Source organism: Cucurbita moschata, unplaced genomic scaffold (assembly GCF_002738365.1).
Source record: "Cucurbita moschata cultivar Rifu unplaced genomic scaffold, Cmos_1.0 Cmo_Scf00030, whole genome shotgun sequence".
Taxonomy (NCBI): Eukaryota; Viridiplantae; Streptophyta; class Magnoliopsida; order Cucurbitales; family Cucurbitaceae; genus Cucurbita; species Cucurbita moschata.
In genome coordinates, this window is record NW_019268546.1 from 1999187 (window position 1) to 2019133 (window position 19947).

Consider the following 19947-nt stretch of genomic DNA (forward strand, 5'->3'; position numbering starts at 1 on the left):
GATGAAGTGTGGGTGTGCATCCAATGATCCGGTTCAATTTGTTATTCTAACCAAGTCTTAAGTTTTTATGAGTCTCGAAAAAAAAACCGAAGATCACTGTCATTCGTTTGAGTACTTCTTTCTTAAATCGATGTTTCGATGTTAATTGAAGTGTATGACTAACCCAATAACGAAAGTTTCGTAAGGAACTCGAACAGGCTACCATGAGACAAACAACAAACAAAAACTCGATTCGGAACTATTATGTGTCATTTGTCCGTGTCAACCAACACTTTGAAATGCCTCGACTTCTTGACTTTTTTTAGAACAGGTCCGAGTCAAATAGCCAAATTCCAACACAAAGCTACAGTGTATTTATTTCTTGGCCAGAAATGAAGGGCTTGAAGAACTCTGCATTGGAAATTAGTGAGCAAAACAAAAGGAGGAAGCTTTGAACAGTTTCAACCGCCATTGGATTTCATCCCCAACTTCCAAAACGAGCAAAACGAAACAGGTTGCCCTTTCCACCATAGCCCTACGCATCCATCTTTCTCTTCAACTCTCATCTCCCAGTTGTTATCATACCTTCTCATTGAAGCTCGAGCCGTATCAATGGTGTCTTCACCGAACAACTTTCTTGCAAATCCAGCATTTCTCATTCTTTCGCACCATTTTTCCATTTCCTCGTTCATTTCGCCTTCGTTCCTCAGCGCCTTTGCGGCTTCGCCTTCCATCAACTTTCTTTCCTCGCTTTCTCGACCTTTGAATGCGGAGCTTGTTGAATCCAGGAATCTCCATAGGTATTCAACTTTTCTTGTGAATCCGGTGTCGAAATTTCCGCAGTTGGTACAGCTACATGCCATGTTGTTTTCGCTTAGAATCACAGCTTTCGGTTCTATCTTTCTTAGGTTTTGTAAGAACTCGAATCTTTCGTCTGGAGCGTAGTGTTTCAATTGGTGGAGTCTGAACTGTGCGCAAACGATTAAGATTTCGTCCGGAAACTTGCCGATTACTTGCGCATTTAAACTCAGTAGCGAGAGACTATCGAGGCGGTTGATCTGTAAATTGATGTTTAATGATTTCGCGAAGCTAAGAAGCCGAGAGGAGATGTTGTCTCCCGGTGGACCAATCGAAAACGGCGTCTCTGCATTTTGATCATGTTCGACGGTTGGAGCGATGACTGTGAGGCGAATTAGCGGCGGGGGTCCACCGGAACGGCGAGTTAAGGCCTCGAGCAGCGTCGGCCATTGCACACCATGAGAAACCCCGATGTCAAGAATGTGAAGATTGCGCGAGCGATTTGGTTCTTCAGAGAGAATGTGGAGAATCGAAGAATTTGCGATGTTATTTGGAAAGGCAAACCATGGACTCACCTCGTGGAATTTGATCAACGACCTCTGAAAGAATCGAGGGTCCGTCGAAGCAAAAGTAACCGGCGCAAGTGTGGAAGAAGAAGAACATGAAGAATTGGAGGACAGGTAATGGGCCAAAGCTCGGAGACCATAGGCGGCGAGCCGGTGGTTAGCATCGCCGGTGGGCGAGGCGAGCTCTTGAAGAACACAAAGAAGGTGATGTACTCTTGTTGCATCCCCTTTTATGATAGCATTAGCACAAGGATTTAGCAATTGCTCTGCCCACCTTCCTTCCTTGTTATTCCCATTATTATTGTTATTCCCTGTGGCTTTTGATGAATTCCTTTTGTTCCCCACTGATTTCTTCATCACAGTCACACCTGCAACAGCTCCACTGCTTTTATCTGCACCATTTCTGCTCTGATTGTTCTGGTTCTTCCTCTGATTCTGTTGGGTTTGCGATGGTTTATGAACTGTATCATCCGGAGCTTTTCTTTTCTTAGTCAAATCAGATGGCGTCAAGTGATGGGAAGTGGAAGTGTTAGGTGGTTTAGTACTGACAGTGGTGGGGGAACTGCTTAGACAGCCATTAATCAGATCTTGGCCTATGTCTTGGTTCTCATCCCACCATTGATAGCAGTTTATAGAGCTAGAGTTGTAGGAATCATCCGGGAACGGGGAAGAAAAAAAAGGAACTGAATCCGCTAACCAATCCAATATATGATCTTCAATGGTCATTTTGCTTGGTGAAAAGTATTTCAGACAGAGAGGGAAAGAGAAGATATCCTTTTGATAAGGGGAGGGAGGGAGAAAAATGGAGTTCAAGGGGTTGCTGGGTTTATGGTGGAGGCTCATTGACTAAAAGATTAGGATAGAGCCAATAATGTTTGCATTAAAATAAGGCAAGGGGTCACTTACAACCTCCATAAACAGACAATGGTGGGGTATTTTCTAAGCTATTTGTGCTGTTCTTTTGGAGGATTTGATGTTTGGTTTAGGTATTTTAAAGTCGAAATGAAAAAGTCGGGCACTGTCTCTTCCTCAGTCTGGGTTGTTAGTTAACTCATCATTCTTTTGTATTGTGAAAAAAGTATGCAGTGGTGGTTGGAATCCATGAATGGGATTTGGTGGAGGAATCTTTTAAACTTTTAGCCATGGTTTTGAGCTTTGCCAAAGTCTTTGTTTTGCTACTGTTCTTGAGGCTTTGAACGTATTAGTTTTTTGTTCTTAAAAAATTGAAACATCTCTCCAAACCCCTTTTTGGAGGCTTTAAATCCTGAAAATAGTATATATTCTGTGTCTTATTTTATTCCCAATTGTTGTTTATCCAGGTATCATGATTGGATGTTCGAGGAACTAAAGTTGACTTCAGCTGGAACAAACTTTTAAATCATTGGTTAGTTCATCGGTTCCTTTCGTTATTAACTACTAGTTTTATCTATGAACTATCTATCCTTATCTGCTGTCAGTTCTTTGATTTCCTTTGATGATTTGCAACAAAATTTGCAAATTTTCTGCCTTTTAATGATTCTTTTCCAATCTTTACTGGTAATAGTTCAAACCCATGCTCCCATTTGAATCTCATTCTTAGTTAAGGTATCTATGGAATCTGTTCTATCTGGAACCATTCATCTTGACTTAGTTCAATCAAATTGGTTGTTGAAGTGGAAGAAACTGATACTTTTTATCCTTTCAAAGCAAATCAAGCTCATAAATACATACTAAAATTGTTGGGGAGTGGGGAGGGGGTGTGGGGAGACACTTGAAATCAACTAATTTAAATGACATTAACATACAAATAGCAATGGAAAAGAACATCAATCAAATTTGTTACTTGGAAATGCAGGATGACTGAAGCAAACACATCCTTTGGCCAATTCTAACCACTCCCGCCGAGAATAGCTTTGAACTTTTTCACCAGAGCGGGGTCGAGGAAAGTGGTCTTCGACACCAAGTCAGTACTCAAGTCGTTGGCAAACAGAGCAAAGTCAGTGATTTGGAGACCAGGGCTTGGGCTGCTAAATACAGGATAACCAACGGCAGTCACACCACCAGCATTAATCTGAAAATGTAGCAACCCTTGTGGGAATATCATGAGATCTCCCTTTTTAAGAGTCTTCACGAAGACAGCATTAGCGGAAGAGATAAAACCAGCCTGAATGATACCCTGAGTCACAATCAGCAATTCTGAAGCTCCTGGGTGTGTGTGAAGTGGTATAACACCACCAGGAAGCAAGTCTAACCGAGCAGCCGAGAGACCGAGTCCATTCACGCCTGGATACTGCTCCACAAACGCTGGGGTGACTGCAGCTTTGATTAGACTTGTTATGTTTCCAGCACCGCTTAGGCCTGAGTACACGAAGTCATCTGCAGTCACGGCGCTCTTGCAGGCGTAGCCTGCTGGCCCTTGTGGACCTTTTAGATCAGCAACGCAGAAGTCTTGGACGGCTGCATTGGAAAGAGAGAAGAGGAGGGCAATGACAAATAGGGAGTGAAACATTTTGGTTTCCTTTTCGGGAAATGGTATAGTTTCTTGATGAGTTCCATGGAGTTTATATAGAAAGTAAGTACTCAATGGCTTCCCTTACTCCCAAGTTGCACCAACATTCACTCAATGCTAGGATAGGAAGATTGATGAATGAATGAATGAGAGCCACTGCATCTGAGCATGTGGCTGCTAATGAAGATCAGATTATCAGAGAAAGAAACAGAATCTCTCTTTTATGAACTTTATGACACAATGTTTGGATATTCTTCTGCCCATCTAGGACGCATAATGTTGCAAGTAGGATAAAGAAGGAGATGAAGCAAATAGTGATGCATTAATGAGCTAAAATATGCTTACCATTCAGGATTAACACATGGATATGCGATGAAAGTGGAGTGGACCAGCTGCACATGGGCAGTGGAAAATCTGTATAAGAAGCCAACTTTTAGGTTAGCTAAGTTCCAGTTCAAGACGTTCCATCAAGTCTCTCTGTATCACATGGCACCATGAATGGACTTGTGGCCTTGATGAACTCCCTGCCATGGCGTTCAGGCTGTCTGCATTTATTCAAGAAGGCACTTTTCCTCATCTGGAAAATTAACAGTTGAGATTACTACAATTCATGATCTTCCAAATCAAAACAGATGTGGGGTGGGAGAAGGGATGAAAAATCATATCTTCTATTCCATTTGTAATAATTGTGTTATGTGATCCTCCATACTTCGAACAACTCGAGATTGTAAATAAAGACTATCAATCATAAATTAAAAATGTCCTCCATGGTAATGACAATAACTCGAAGCCTATACTAATATGACTGCCAAATATTTTGTACAATTAACCTTATGGCCATGTTTCCAGATAATGCATCTTGATATTATACAGCCTAAAAAAATGCTTTCGAAAAGTCGTATCTCTAAGAACCATCACACTCCACACAAAGTTCAGGTCCCCTCTGAAATGGCATCCCTCCGATAAATCTCATATTATTGTTGTATCCCTGAACCGACACCGGGGTAATTCACCGAATAGTCGAGATCTACCAGCATTCTACCAGCATAAGTTTCAAACGTAGTTAATACATCAGAACCTCGTCATTTGCTGCAGTAGCTGCGAACCAGTTGTCTGTGACAATAGTTGTTCTGAGCTTGATGAAGGCCTGATTAGGTTGTTGGTACCGATGGGCATTCCAACCCCTTGTCGGACTATCTCTTTAGGGCTATTTACGTTTGTTTCGACACGGGATGCTTCCTTCAGTATGCGTATCTGACGAAATCCCCAGAAGAAAAGATTTGAGACAAATGATAAAAGAAGAAACTCCATACACTTGAACAGATAATTCTGGCTTACCATGTCCAGACGTTTCTTGTGAGTATCACTTGATGATAACTACAATATTCAAACTTCTTATGGTTAAACAAAAATGAAAATTTGAAAGATGAATCAAACAGAATGTGCTTATTTAGAGATAGAGCAAGAGGATTTTCTTACATTTTTGTTGCGATTCTTCCACTCGTCACTCGAATATCCAGGAACGTTTAACTGCCAATTCTTCTCTGCACATTATACACAATTTATGATTGTTAAAGCTTTGTCTAATAACGGGATCTTGAGTTAAATTCGAGATAAATGTAGAATAAGATAAGAGACAACCTAGACCATACAAAAGATAATCTACCTCATATGAAAGAATTGATACCCAAAATCTAAATTTTAAATCAGAAAAGGTGGACACATGCTGCTGATGCATAACCATTCAAGAAATCAAGTCAAAAGAAGATAATGAGGAAAGCAGTACACACCTAAGTGTAGCAATAAATCTTTGGATTCTAAAGTTGAAGATTTTCTGTGTTTTGCCAGATTGCATGAAAATGTGGTCACCTGTATTACAACAACAAAAAAAATCTCAGTTTTCACATGATATACCATCCAATCATACTGAGATGATGATAGCTTATGAATGAGCCATGAAATCAACATGTTTTTTTTTTCTTAGATGGAAACAAAAATATTCATTGTAAGAATGAAAAAGGACTAATGGTTAAAAGATATGAACCTCCATTAAGGAATGACAAAAAAAAAAAAAAAAAAAAAAAAAAAAAAAAACAACTAAGAAGGATATAAACAACAATCCAACTAATACTAAATCTTCTTCAACAAAGAGCCTAAAATAATTAACCAATAAAAACCTCGAGATAAAGGCCAAGAAAAAGCTAGGCTCCCAAGTAAAAGAAACTGACAAAGGAAGGAAGAAATTCGACAGCTCAGAACAATCTTTCCACACAATAGACGGCTGGGAAGACCATGCATTATCTGTAGAATGTTGTGTAGCCTAAAAGTCATTTTGAAGAAAAAGACGACCTGACTTTTGCAATTGATCAACTCAACAGCTTTGGCCATAAAATCCTTGGATGCGAAGTACCTTCATTCATCAGAACTTGATTTATTCTCTTTAGGTCCACTAATTTTGTAAAACTTAGAAGAATGGACAGTGCTTTGAGGGTTCTGAATGAAATATATCCCCAAATGAAGAGACAATTTCTCAAACTTCTTATATATTATCTCAATCTCAGCTGGAATGAAACCACAAATATTTATTTTAACTTCAATTTCAGCCGATGTACAATCAATAAATTATGAGTCTAAGAAGAGATATTGACCAAACCTCCAAAATGTTGACCAATTGCTTCAAAACAAGAACAATAAGGTAAAGGAAAACTCTTCAAGAAATTCAGCCATCATATCCCTCAATAAACTTTCCATCAAACTCCAACTTAGACGAATCAATACTCAATTTCAACAACGCCTTATCCGTCATGAAAGGATTAATAGAAATCTTGGATTAAACCTATAAAGCATTATGAATGTCCTTCCAAGAGTTGTGGACTAACAATGTAAAAACCACCGAGACAAAATTTTCATTTCCTCCCCTTCCTTTTGTTTCCCCTAACCCAAAAAGAAGAAGCATCTAATCTCATCTTTTGCACCACTTCCGTCTAACTTTTGGGAGTTGATTATCGTTGACTAGCTTCGGCTGCAATATTTCTCCTTCCTCAACGTGATTAGTAAAAATGAAAGTTGAGTGCTGATTTTTCTCAACTCTTAAGAGAAAATCTCTTATCATTTCCCAGAAAACTATCCAACCTTTCTTTTAAACACCGGGTACTAGAAACTTATTTCTACCTCCAGAAGGTGGTCAAACTACACATTCAAGCTTTCAACCCTGGGGAGACCAAAACTTGGTCAAATGAATTGTCTCAAAGACAACCCTGGCTTGCTTAGAAAAATGTGCATTGGATTTTGCAACAATTCAATAAAAGAGTTTTCAATTTAAAAACAGATGAGAGATAGAGCAAAATTTTCATCTCGTTCTTCATGTCTTAAAAAAGAAAAATTCACGTCATTTTCATACTAAATGCAAAAATAAAGGTAATGGATACAACTGCTCATCATCTCCATGGAAATGGCTAGGTGATAGCAGAGAAGCAAAAGGGGCGGAGGAAAAAGAATGGGCTAGGCAACAAGAGGAAAAAAAATGAAAGAAGAAAAACGAAATAAGTAATAAAAAAAAAGGACGGAAAGGGTCCGTCAAAGACGATAGTAAAAAAAGACTGAGGGAACTGACGAGGAGGAGGGGTGGCTAGGTTTTAAATAAGAAAACCAGGGGAGAATAAGACTAGACAACACCTAATAGGATCGACGAGGAGGAAGGGTGGCTAAATTTTAAATAAGACAAAGGCAGGACAAAACTGAAGGGTGACAAAAGTGGGAGGGAGATGGCCAGCATGTGGTTGTGACAGGGAGCGTCGGCCAAAGGTGGCCAGTTGGACGTGCCTGCAGCTGTATGAGGCTGAACGGTGGTGGCTAGGATTTTGGAAGGGGAAGGGTTAGGAGGAGAGAGCCAACCCAGAAAGGGGTAAATCAACATGAATTATAAGACAATAGAAGCTATATAATTAATCTACACAATAATGAAAATCGTTCACCAAAAGGACTGTAACAACACTTCACTTGATTTGTTTGTGAAAATGGAAAGGTATGGGACCATATTGAGAAAAAATCTTTCAATAAGACATCAGTGTTGTAGCAGCGAAGTATTGATTTTCTAATGTTCTCATAAGACATGGTTCACACGTATTTGTTGGTGAGAAAGAAGGGAGGACAATAAGCACAATGGAGTACAGTAGTATATTTCTACAAACAGATAAATGACGAAGAAATAGACTGATCCAGTCCAAAAGTGTGTATATACCATGCTCCCTCCATCGAGAAATAGAGTCCTTTTGGTGATTTATTAAAAGGAAAAAATCCAGAAATAGGACCCTAAAAGTTGAGCAAGGGAAGAGGCATAGTAATTTATCATAATTACAAAATTGAATGAGTTATCCTATAAAATAAACTCTGCACATTGTTATAAACTATACTAGCTCAAATATTGTTGTCATGTAATAATGCACATTGCTCAAGGGGAAGGCATGACGTATCAAACTTGTGGCCATTGATAAAACCCCTCCAACTACTACCTTAAAATGTCTCAAGTTTTTTATTCGATGGAATACAGTTTTAATTATAATTTTCGTTTTAACCACAACGATGAGAAAAATGGTTGAATAGTTTCAGGTATAAGGAGTATGATCAAATCACACAGCACCAGAATCACTAAGTAAACAGAATAAATAAAGTCTAAAATGAAACAGAATGAACAAATATTTGGACTTGGTCAGATTACACAAAAAGAAAAGAAAAATCATCCCAAAGTTTAGCTGTATAAAATGAAACAATCATCCCACGATGCAGATTAGATGTCCCTAAATCATGGTTTTCTGGTGATTAATGTGTCATAGAATAGCATACTATTTTTGGGAAATACTCAGAACATGATCCTCAGTGACATTTTGCAGTAATTTTTTGGTTTTTCTTTTAAATGACTTACTATTTGTAAATGTTTTGAAATATTATTATATAGCGCTTCATATAGTGAATGACTAACTATTGATATGTATTGATATTGACTACAACTAAGGGACATATGCAATTATTATAGTATGAATATAAAATTAGGTGGAAATGTACAAAGGGGTCTGGGGAAATTGTAGTAGAGCGTGGAGATCTCACCGAATCAATAAAATCATCAGCAATCTCCAAGAGAAGATCTTCGACTTCAGGTTCCAGCTTTCCAAGTGGATCTACCTGCAGACATTCAAAGTTCAACTAAAAGAGCAAAATAAAAAACGGAGAAGTATAAGAAAGATAAGAGTAGATAAGAAATATAAAAATAGGAAGGACCTGTGAAACTAGATCTTGTATCTTTCTCTTTCCGAGGACTTGAGTGGCAGCTTCTGTCCCTTGGCTTGAACTTCCCCCAGGTGTACTAGTGCCAGATACTGTGGCATCTGGATGTGATCCAGTCAAACTGAGAGATTTCTGAGCCGCAAGTCCAGCTATCCTAGGAGAATGCTGCTGCTGATGCAATGCTGGTTGCAGAGATTGGAGTTGTGATGGTTGTTGAAGTAGTTGTTGTTGTTGTTGTTGATGAAGTGGCTGTTGTTGTAGCTGTTGTAGCTGTTGCAGTTGCTGTTGTTGTTGTTGTTGTTGCTGTGCCTGTGGCTGTTGCGGTGCCTGTGGCTGTTGCTGTTGATGAAGCTGTTGATGTCCCATGGACGGCTGTTGCTGTACAAGCTGAGGAAATTGTTGAGGGTTCAAGGACATGGAGTTTTGATGCAATTGACTAGATGAAGCCAGTTGCTGCTGCAACAGGACCTGTTGATGCCTCTGTTGAAGACGATATGACGGTGAGCCAGGGCTAGACATCGATGGCATTTGCTTCAGCCACTGTTGCTGTTGCAAAGAGTTCTGCATCATGGTTGGCTGCCCATTCTGAGCTAAATTACTCAATTGTTGATTCATGAATCCAAGATTTGACATTCTCGGTAAGTTCTGAACCTGCAATTTTTAAAAATTGACTGGAGGTCACAATCATGCCCGCAATTTTACAGTTACTAGTCGCTAGACTCAAAACAAAATAGCAAGAATGCATAGGAAGATTATTAAATCTAATTAGCAGACGAACATATCCATACGAGCAATAAAGTGATATTGCAGTTACTGATATAACAGTTGAATGGATCGAGTTAGAGAACACGATGAACAAAAAATAAGCAATGATGACAATAATTAGAGTTATACCATGTACCATAGTAATAAAAAAAGGAGAGAATTAATGGACACTACTTGAAATTAGAGACGTATTATAAATATACTATATGTCCTACGGGCATTATTCGTAATGCAATGAATGTTTTCAACTTCACAAAGAATAAGTTCTATATTTGTAATATCAATGAATGTTTAGATTACAAAAATAAGTTGTAGGAGATAAAAGCCAGAGCCCTACACTTCTATTAGAGTCAAAAAAAGAGTACCCTTCATGAATTGCAAAAATAAGTTCCAAACAATCACCAAAGTAACCAACAAAGCATTAATCTTCCAAGGTTCAAATTTAGCCTATCAGTCCATATGGGAATATAACGATATGTATCTGGAAATAAAAGTGCAAGAACATTAGATACAGAGTAGAGATGCTTTGTTAGGAAACCTGTGGAGAGGTAAGTGAACTTTGTTGGGATAATTGCTGCCTTATTTGACCTTGGTTTATTCTCTGTTGGGCATATGACGCAAGGCCATTAGCTCTTAGTTGTGAGCTCAAATTCATTGATCCCATCATCCCCATTGTTTGCATTCCTTGCAAAGGTTGCCCATGAGAGTTACTCGACTGAAATTGTGCACCCTGGACTAACCCAGCTTTTTGCTTCGACTGTACAAAAGGCTCAGTTTCAGCGAAAATCAGCAACAAAATATATTTACCTTAATTTCTAATGTCAACAGATCAATAATTTAGAATTATAAACGAAGAATCTAAGGCACAACCCATCACCAAAATGCCAACGGCGTGCCTAGAAAATTTTCAGATTCACTTCAAATATAAACACTAACAATATCCCAACACCAAAGTAGCATCAATACCAATTTAAGACCAACGAATACCATGAATTCAGAGCATACCGAAGCCAGTAACTGTGACTGCAAGTTATACTGAGCAGCAGCAGTCGCCCCAGACAACATGGGCAAATGGTTACCCTGACCCATTAATGCAGACCGCGACAGATTCCCGGTTCCCATTTGGTGTTGTTGGTTAGGCTGTTGTAGCTGCTGTTGCTGGTTTGTAGAAGACCCACCAAAACTCATTGGACTATAAAGCCCCGATTGTTGTCTCATCATCCCAAACTGCTGCTGCTGGTTCAACCTGGACATTGAAGGGGACCGTTGTAGAGCCTGCTGTATTTGGAAATTTGTCATCGCATTCGCATTCTGAGGCTGTTGCACCATTTGCTGCGAATGTTGTTGCAGTTGCTGTTGCTGCTGCTGCTGCTGCTGCTGCAGCTGTAGAGGCTTCTGTTGGTACTCCAATCCAACCGCAGGGCTTAGCTGTTGCTGCTGCTGTTGATTTTGCGGATTTTGAGAGATATGCGAAAGAGGGGGGGGAGAAGAAATTTGCGATAGTGGATGTAACTGGTCAATCGAGGGCGACTGAGCAAGCGCAGAAGCCGCAGGAATGGGAGGATTTGCAGACGAATTTGTTGAATTAGATGAATTCTGCGGAATAGCAGCGGTTGAAGGTTGGACCTGCGGTTGTTGCTGCGGCGGCGGTGGGGAAGGGTCCATAGGGTTCGGTTGGACCGGTCTAGGCGACGGAATACTGTCTGCCATTGAAATTTCCCGATGAGCAAAGATGAAGAAGCTAATTCCTGGTAGAAATTGAATCAGAATTTGCAGAGAAACGGGTGAATCCGAAGGGGAGAAGGAAAGAGGAACGAGGAAGAGAGGGCGGGTGAAGAACCGAGTGTTGAAGAACGAGCAGTAGGATTCTTACACGTCATCTGATGGACCGCTGTACGAGTGGGTCACGTATACATTTTTGTGCAATTTGATTCAGTCATAACACGTGGATAGTTATTGTACGTCCGATTTGAGTATACTATTGATTGCTGTGAGCACTCCCGCATCTGATCTAAAAGCTTTAGCAAATTTAATAATTTTTTAAAAATACCTTTAAATTCAAAAAAAAAAAATATAATAATAATAAAATAAAAAAATTCAACACTCTTCAACTATTTTAAAAAATTAAAATAATATATTTAAAAATATATCATAAAATTTTAAAATTAATATCATTTACATTTACTATAAATTTTTTTTACCTATATCAATTATGGTCTAAAATGAATTTTTCTACTCAGGCCAACCAAATAAATGGCTTTACTGCTAGTTTGGTTGGATGAATTGTTTGAAATATGAATGGTGTGTGACCTATGGCCCCTGCACGTGTCATGCCTTGTAATTGTTTTTTAATGCCTATTTACTATGTTATTGTTGTGATACGAGTATGCTATGCTATTGGACTCGTTATATTACGTTATGATGTAATATGAGACATGCTATGTTATGGAATGTCATGTTGATATATTCATGCCATGTAAAATTGTGCTATAAAAAGTGTTATATCTTGTTATAAACTATATTATGAGATGACCGAAAATGATTAACGCATGTTATGAAGTGAATGTAGGTATAACTTGTATCATAGACACATGTTATGATTTAAAACTATGGGGACCTCATGCATCTTGAATGTTTACATACATCAAAATACTTCTCTGTTATGATCAATATGAACACATATACTACGTTGTTATGTTATTATGTACACCATAATACTATGCACGCTCTTTTACCTCTATGGTATTCCCATAGCATAAATGTACAATAGTTGAATGCCAAATCCAAGGGTACATATACGAGCCTACCTAGGGTCCATGTGTGTGTACATGAGGCATGTATAGAGAAGTACTACACATCCAATTATGTATGAACCAGAAGTAAACACCAAAGCAATGCCATGATGTTTTTTTTATGAAAGGATTAATCCCAACATGAATGCTTTATGTCTGCATTTATTAGTTAAATATTTAAATTACATGCTACTTTTCTATTTAGGTAGGGATAAAACACTCATATACAGTTGACAAACGACGTCATATGTGAAGGCCATAGAAGTAAAGTTAGTGCACCAATGTTACCTATCCTTTAGCTATTGTTAGTTTAAATGAATTTATTTTGAACTTACAAGTCCATGGTATCGTTTATGAAATATTTTTCTTAAAGACTTTTCTACCCATGATTTACATTTGAATATTTTTAAATGAATTTTTACACATACTAAACATGTCTAGTAGAATTCTTGTTTTTAACCGTAAAATAGGATCGAAACATATATAAAGCTACAAAGTATATAACTTAGGTAATCTCTCAAAACAAAAACAAAAAAGGAAGAAGAATGTAACTCAATAAATTACTAACCTATAATTAAGAATAAAAGGTTCAAATCACTACAAAAATTGCATCAAATAATTTACTAAAACATGAAATAAAAGGGTGAAATTAGGAAGAATTTCAATAAAGAATTAAAAAGTAAAAAGAAAACTACCTATTTTCATGAGACAACTACTTGAAATAATAACATGTTCATATAAAAGTATGGGGCAAAGAGAAATATGTGCTCTATCCAAAAGATCATCATGATCTTGGCTGATAATGAAAAAAATGGGATTCTTGCAGGCAAGATTTTGAAAGTTATTTTTTCAAGCTTAATCACAATGGAAAAGAATGGATTATCCAGAGACCAAGAGCAGATGGTAAGAAGTATTCAATCTAATATTTTGCAGGCATGATACTTATAGATATATATACACATTCTTACATCTTAAGCATGGTCATTGAGGCTGCTCTGTGTTCTCCAGTAATCTTGCCAAGCATCCTTTCCAATCTGAAACTTGTTCATTTCCATTGGCTACCTGTTGTGACATACAAGCAACACAAAATTTGAGAATACGATGTATTTAGAGAGATAAAGCGAGAAAAGAAATAATTTGAACTATTAGAGGTTGTTTAAGATCAATATCTTGCATGACCTCGTTTAGAATTTTGTAATGCGAGTGTTTGAGATGAGTTCTAAAAGAATATTTTAAAATGAAAACAATTCTTATCATGCATTTTTGAATTGAACAAGTGTTATAAATAGTTCGATTTTACGTTATCCTAAGAGCTATAATTTTCTTTGTATTGATATCTGTTAATGTCTGGAATAGCTTGCATGCCTCTGGATAATTCTTACCGGAATTATTTTGGTATCAAAAGTAACTTGTAGGATATTAAATTTTGGAGCTCATGGCTCGAACCTAGTTTATCTAAATCTTTGACTTACAAGACAATCGCTTGACCTGGCCCAGTTAGTTTAGTAACAAAAGTAACTTGTAGGATATTAAATTTTGGAGCTCATGGCTCGAACCTAGTTTATCTAAATCTTTGACAATTCTTACAAGACAATCGCTTGACCCGGCTCAATTAGTTTAGTAACAAAAGTAACTTGTAGAATATAGAATATTAAATTTTGGAGCTCATGGTTCGAACCTAGTTCATCTAAATCTTTTACTACTTAATTTGTTTTTATTGGACTAAAAACAATTTTCATCCCTACAAAAGCCATCTCAAACTTAACCTTAATGTATTCTCTCATAACGACTGAATCCCTTACCTCCAATGTTCAAAAGTTAGATGTAATTTATAAAAAGAATCCTTGGTGCTCGGCATAAACATTAAGTATGCTAACCTCAAACGTGAACCCTCCTTTAGGAACTGCACCAGTAGCTTCAACACAAATGAAGGCGGCATCCTCCTTGCTGAGCGATCCCGTAGCTGAACAGCCCTGAAGGATAGCACCAAAGACGCAATAAAACGACCCAGTAGATGCAAAAATATAATAGTGTTTCATCTCTATTCTCAATTCTCAATATCAAGTTTCCATACACTCCCTTGAAAAAACAGCCATGTTTGGATTAGGAAACAGTTATTTACTATGTTAGTCAGCTGTGTTAATAAAGGAACATTTAAGACAGAAGAAGAACCTCTTCAAAGCTGAATCCTTGATTTCCACCAGGTGTGTCTTGCAACAAGCCAGCTCGTATGATGGTGTAAGGAATTCTTGATGCCACTAGAACTGCTTCGTCTTGCTCAGCCAATTTTTTTGCATTGCTTTTGAGAAGAGCTTGGACACCACTAGCACTTCTATAATTGGATAACTGCAACCTTATTAAGTCATGATAATGAATATAGATCGAAGGAATGAAAACAAACAAATATTATGTTTGCTAATCAAAGAGACTGAACCTGCGATAAGAGAACTATATGTTGCACTCCTTTCAGGCTTCCAGCATTGGATAAGAAACCTTCCTGGTGATACAGTTATTAACAAACCTAATGAGTGAATTGACCATCGTGGTTCCCTTTAATAAGGCTCAACAGGAAAAATCAATATATTTACACGAAAGTTTGAACTTAAAGGAGCTCAAATACATGCTCATGCTTATAAATTGACAATAAACTAAAACTCAATGCAAAAAGCTTAAGTTGATAAGCTATGGAATATTCATGTTCTTAACACTCCCTCTCACCGGTGGCCATGTGGGCTTGGAAATTAACACGTGAACCGATAAGTAATTAACAATGTTAACTGAAGAGTAAATGAAATTATACAAATTTGAACAAAACACCTCATACTCTAATACCATATTGAACTACCTCAAGAACTTAAAGAGAAGGTAAGTTATGGATATTTTTTGATCGTTTATTCATATTCATAAAATCGACGTGCTTGCTTAGGAAAATCCAGGAAGAAACTAGCCCAGTAATGTAAGATGATCCACATTCATCCATATACCTTCTAAGTTATCCATGTCCAACACCAGGATGGTTTCTAGTATAATTATGATTCCCTTCTATATATTCTTCTGGTAACATAAGAACAAATTGAATCAACATAAAACCAAAAATCTTAAGATGCATCTAAGATTGAAGTAAACATGAGTAAATACAAAAGCAAGATATCATGTTGCCCCGAGCATTTTCGAACAAGAGATAGGGGGAAATTTAGGGGGAAAAGAAGAGCAGATTGGAATCTAATGTGCATACTTTTGGGCATATGATAGTGCGAACTTCTCTCAGAGCTTTCTTCAATGATTGCTCATCTCTTATGTCACCGGCCACTGGCTTTGCACATGAAACGAGAACCACAGAACCAACAGTTCATTTAAGTTCAAACAACGCGGAAGACAGAGAAATAACAGCAAATGTAGCATATTATCAGGATTCTGAATGTATCGTTCCTAAAATCTGAATCCACCAACCTCAACGTACAATCCAAAAGCTTCAAGGGCAGCTTGTTTGTCTTTCACCAGTGCCTTGACTCTCGTTTTTTTCAGAATCAATGACAATATAACCATCTGCATGAGGTATATACGTCACTTGGTTGGATATTGAGCAGTTGATCACAGTGAAAATTACTCATCGTTACACATGACAGTTTCAAGAGGCAAAAACCAAGCAGTTACTAAACGAAATGAAAGATTCTTTCGACTTGGTCTTCTGGCATGGATTCAGCTAACCATAAATCATATTATTCATGTCTTCATTCACATACCAATCGAATTCGAAGGAAAAGTTATCATGCTCATCACAGTTGCAACACAAAACCAAACGACTAAACAACGCAGGAACACACCTGACCCATCTCGGTATCCCCGTCAGTCACCAAAACTGCATCTCTGATTTCCTCTGTACAAATGGAAGAAAAAAAAAAACTCAATCTAAGAAAAAAAATGATAAAATCAGAAGACGCATAAAAAAATTGTTCCTATCCACATTACCGCCATATTCATCCTCATCTTTAAGGACAGAATCATCTTTAGAAACAAGGTCAGGCGCGCCATACCATTTCCTTAACTTCGGACCGCCTGAATCAAACAAGAAAGCAAAAATAAATAAAGAAAACAGTAAGAATAACTCAAAACAATATCACGAAATTAAAGATTCTCCGCCTTCAAATTTGTTTGTACTGAATTTGAAGTGCACCTTCAATGTAGTCAAGAATTTGATCCATGAAGCCGATTTTCTTCTTGGCAAAGCAGCAAAGCCGTTCGTGCCTTTTCGAGATGAAGAAGTACGGAGAGGAATTTTTCCATTTGAAAATTGGATTGAAATCAGTGAACGAACTGGGAGCGACGCTATGGAGAAGAAGATTGCTGACCATTTGGCAGAGGTTCTTCGCTTTCTATAATTTCTCTGGTCTCGACCAACCACTTCCATTCCCGCTATTTGGAGGGGATAACAATGTGAAATTCCAATCCTACCCTTCAGTGTTTGGCTCATTATTATTATTATATATTCTGAAATAAATTTTTTTTATTATTATTATTATTATTGTATTTTTATGGCGTGGTATAATATTTTGACCAATTAAATTAAATAAATTTATAAAATTTAAATTATATATTAAAAAAAAACATGGTGCAATTAGGAGAAGGAAAAATGTTGTATTAATTAAAATAATCGAATATTTATTTGCTTAAAAAATAATATTTATTTTATTTTATCTGAAATTCATTAATGTAAATATTTCATTTGGGCTCTTTCATACGGCCCATTAACTGTTGTTGGGCCAACAAGGAAGCTGAAGCCCAATCTTGGAAGTTAAAACCTTTTATTTGAGGATATCTCCTCCCAGAGCTCACAGCGTTTCCTAGGGTTTTATTCATCTTCAACCTAGAGAGTACACGCAGAAGAGCGGTGAACGGCGACAGCTCCAGCAACCAAACATGGCAACTCAGATGAGCAAGAAGCGAAAGGTTAGTATTGGATTTGATTCTTCATTTTATCTTTTTCACGTCGCGCAGATTATTCTGATCATTTTGATGGTTTCGAAACTTATTTGATTCACTCGGATATAGTTTGTGGCCGATGGAGTGTTCTTTGCTGAGCTTAACGAAGTTCTCACCAGAGAGCTTGCAGAGGATGGATACTCTGGAGTTGAGGTTAGGGTCACTCCCATGCGGACTGAGATTATTATCAGGGCTACTCGTACTCAAAATGTTCTTGGTAAGAGGCCTTTCTCTTATAGATTTGATTATGTAGCTTGCGAATTTTGGGAATGATTTGGGAAAACAGGAGTTTGATTTTGTTTCATTTCAAGTTACTGCTACAAGTACTTTTTATTTTTTTACTTTTGTTCTTTGCACCTCTTTCTTTAGTTTTACTTTTTTGCATCAGATTGTTCAAGTTCGTAATCATTCTATGATTCTTGTTAAATTCTCACGAGGTGGAATCTCGAATTTTTAGGATTTGTAGAATTGTAGAGGCGTATGGAATTGTGTTGATGTGTTAGTGATTTGAGACTTGATAAGACCACAGAGACTGGGTTGTTTGTTCTTGCATTTAACTTCAGGAAATAAAGCGACGTGGAGGTTAAGTACGATGTTCAGTTCAATTGTGTTTGTTGGTGCTGATAGCTTGACATAGTTACAGTTTTCTTCGTTCAGAGGGTTTTGGAGCTGTTTGATTGATTTAGTTTTTGAAGTTTAATATTTTTGGGGGATATAGATATGAATGTTATTTACTCTGTTGAATTGATAATGCATGTAAAACATCTTAATTCCATTGAATTGAATTTGATTTAAGAGATCAGATATATCAATATTAACTGTTGGGTATTTTAATTTTGGTGTTGCTACTATTACTTATGGATCCGGTATCTGACTATGCCTTCAATTACGGCTTCAGGTGAGAAAGGACGAAGAATTAGAGAATTGACATCTGTTGTTCAGAAGCGTTTCAAGTTTCCTGAAAACAGTGTTGAGCTATATGCCGAGAAGGTCAACAACAGAGGACTCTGTGCCATTGCTCAAGCTGAGTCTCTTCGCTACAAGCTTCTTGGAGGCCTTGCTGTGAGGAGGTATGTACAGGAATTGTGGGTGTTATTATGGCGTGCGTGTTTCAGTTTCTAGTTTGGTTGGTAACTTTCAATCTTACGGTGATGAAAATGTTCTTAGTGGATGGATACTGATTGTCGGGGTTGGGACTGTCTTGTCAACCTTATTTGGGTCATCACTTGTATTAAGCGTTACTCTTTAAAAATTTTCAGGGCTTGCTATGGTGTCCTTAGATTTGTCATGGAGAGTGGAGCTAAGGGATGCGAGGTCAGCACTGACATTGGTTCCTGATGTTTTCGTGGACTGACTATCTAGCTTATTCCATTTTTATTCAGTCATGTTCTTCTGAACTATGTAGGTTATTGTCAGTGGTAAGCTAAGGGCCCAGCGTGCAAAGTCCATGAAATTCAAGGATGGATACATGATTTCATCTGGACAGCCAGTGAAAGAGTACATTGACTCTGCCGTGAGACACGTTCTCCTTAGACAGGTGAGTATCACCTCCGGGAGGAGGAGCCTCAGGCTTTGATGCTGCTCATGTTGCAAATGAGTGATTCTGTTTATTAATTGGTGTCTCTGTTTGTTTTATTTACAGGGTGTTCTGGGTATCAAGGTCAAGATCATGCTTGATTGGGACCCGAAGGGCAAGCAAGGTCCACCGACGCCCCTCCCCGATTTGGTTACTATCCATACTCCCAAGGAGGAAGAGGAGTTCATTAGGCCCGCGGCTGTGACTCCAACAGCCGAGATTGAGGTTGCAGCAGCTTAAGGAAAGAAGAGCAGGCAGGAGGGAGGGAGGGATGAACTAGTAGTCTAGTGTTTCTATTACAATATCATTTGCTTCTTTCAGAAAATAGAATTCTAAATTTTGAAGTCGTTTTTGTTGTGTTCTGAGTTATGATTTTGGCATGTTTTTGTTACCTTACTTTACGTTAGAACCGTAATCTTAATCTACTGTTGTAAAATGAGCCAAAAAAGCCCACATTTATTGTGTTATCTTAATCTGTTTTTATGCCTCTTTCCTCTCTTCTTTTTTAGTTCTATTTGTTAGCTGTGGGCAACTGCTATACTGATCTGGAAGAGGGAGATACACCCTCATTGTACCATTTTGAATAGCATTGTTTAAGGATTTGGTGTCCAAAACTCTTGTGGTTTGATCCCATATGAGGATAAGTTTGGCCTTCTACATATTCGACTGAAGCCATATTGAGGAGCCCAAATTATAGATTGACTGCACATGTTTAATGGCCCA

The 19947-nt window shown here is 37.8% G+C and overlaps 5 protein-coding genes across 5 annotated transcripts; 1 reads left to right on the forward strand and 4 right to left on the reverse strand.

The window, feature by feature from the left end:
- Nucleotides 1–251: 251 nt before the first annotated feature.
- On the reverse strand, nt 252–2654 carry LOC111464355 (nodulation-signaling pathway 1 protein). The gene has a single exon (XM_023108530.1). The coding sequence runs from the start codon at nt 2184–2186 to the stop codon at nt 441–443; it is 1746 nt and encodes a 581-aa protein (XP_022964298.1). The 5' UTR covers nt 2187–2654; the 3' UTR covers nt 252–440.
- A 367-nt stretch (nt 2655–3021) lies between these two features.
- LOC111464356 (auxin-binding protein ABP19a-like) lies at nt 3022–3994 on the reverse strand. The gene has a single exon (XM_023108531.1). The coding sequence runs from the start codon at nt 3829–3831 to the stop codon at nt 3211–3213; it is 621 nt and encodes a 206-aa protein (XP_022964299.1). The 5' UTR covers nt 3832–3994; the 3' UTR covers nt 3022–3210.
- Nucleotides 3995–4480: 486 nt separating this feature from the next.
- LOC111464354 (transcription initiation factor TFIID subunit 12b-like) lies at nt 4481–11735 on the reverse strand. Its single transcript, XM_023108529.1, has 8 exons — nt 10882–11735; nt 10415–10633; nt 9106–9762; nt 8935–9009; nt 5622–5700; nt 5311–5375; nt 5170–5208; nt 4481–5085 (listed from the first exon to the last, which is right to left on the reverse strand). Exons 1-8 carry the CDS (start codon nt 11584–11586, stop codon nt 4903–4905), a joined length of 2022 nt encoding a protein of 673 aa, XP_022964297.1. The 5' UTR covers nt 11587–11735; the 3' UTR covers nt 4481–4902.
- A 1703-nt stretch (nt 11736–13438) lies between these two features.
- Nucleotides 13439–17059, reverse strand: LOC111464497. Its single transcript, XM_023108719.1, has 9 exons — nt 16843–17059; nt 16638–16724; nt 16493–16545; nt 16119–16214; nt 15904–15981; nt 15103–15165; nt 14841–15014; nt 14546–14641; nt 13439–13730 (listed from the first exon to the last, which is right to left on the reverse strand). The coding sequence occupies exons 1-9, from the start codon at nt 17018–17020 to the stop codon at nt 13650–13652; spliced, it is 906 nt and encodes a 301-aa protein (XP_022964487.1). The 5' UTR covers nt 17021–17059; the 3' UTR covers nt 13439–13649.
- Nucleotides 17060–17490: 431 nt separating this feature from the next.
- LOC111464498 (40S ribosomal protein S3-3) lies at nt 17491–19697 on the forward strand. The gene is made up of 6 exons (XM_023108720.1): nt 17491–17615; nt 17718–17865; nt 18547–18718; nt 18908–18962; nt 19054–19185; nt 19291–19697. Exons 1-6 carry the CDS (start codon nt 17586–17588, stop codon nt 19462–19464), a joined length of 711 nt encoding a protein of 236 aa, XP_022964488.1. The 5' UTR covers nt 17491–17585; the 3' UTR covers nt 19465–19697.
- The last annotated feature ends 250 nt before the right edge of the window (nt 19698–19947 follow it).

Excerpts from the sequence above, each read along its gene's own strand:
- LOC111464355 (XM_023108530.1), bottom strand. The coding sequence starts at position 2,186 with ATGAGCCTCCACCATAAACCCAGCAACCCCTTGAACTCCATTTTTCTC.
- LOC111464356 (XM_023108531.1), bottom strand. The coding sequence starts at position 3,831 with ATGTTTCACTCCCTATTTGTCATTGCCCTCCTCTTCTCTCTTTCCAAT.
- LOC111464497 (XM_023108719.1), bottom strand. The coding sequence starts at position 17,020 with ATGGTCAGCAATCTTCTTCTCCATAGCGTCGCTCCCAGTTCGTTCACT. Across the intron at positions 15,166-15,903 it reads GCACTATCATATGCCCAAAA|GAAGGTTTCTTATCCAATGC; the intron begins GTATGCACATTA and ends CTGTATCACCAG. Across the intron at positions 14,642-14,840 it reads AAGGATTCAGCTTTGAAGAG|GGCTGTTCAGCTACGGGATC; the intron begins GTTCTTCTTCTG and ends GCTATCCTTCAG.
- LOC111464498 (XM_023108720.1), top strand. The coding sequence starts at position 17,586 with ATGGCAACTCAGATGAGCAAGAAGCGAAAG. Across the intron at positions 18,719-18,907 it reads GGAGGCCTTGCTGTGAGGAG|GGCTTGCTATGGTGTCCTTA; the intron begins GTATGTACAGGA and ends AAAAATTTTCAG. Across the intron at positions 19,186-19,290 it reads GACACGTTCTCCTTAGACAG|GGTGTTCTGGGTATCAAGGT; the intron begins GTGAGTATCACC and ends TTTTATTTACAG.
- LOC111464354 (XM_023108529.1), bottom strand. The coding sequence starts at position 11,586 with ATGGCAGACAGTATTCCGTCGCCTAGACCGGTCCAACCGAACCCTATG. Across the intron at positions 5,701-8,934 it reads CTGATGATTTTATTGATTCG|GTGACCACATTTTCATGCAA; the intron begins GTGAGATCTCCA and ends GTTGTAATACAG. Across the intron at positions 5,209-5,310 it reads GGAAGAATCGCAACAAAAAT|TTATCATCAAGTGATACTCA; the intron begins GTAAGAAAATCC and ends TGAATATTGTAG.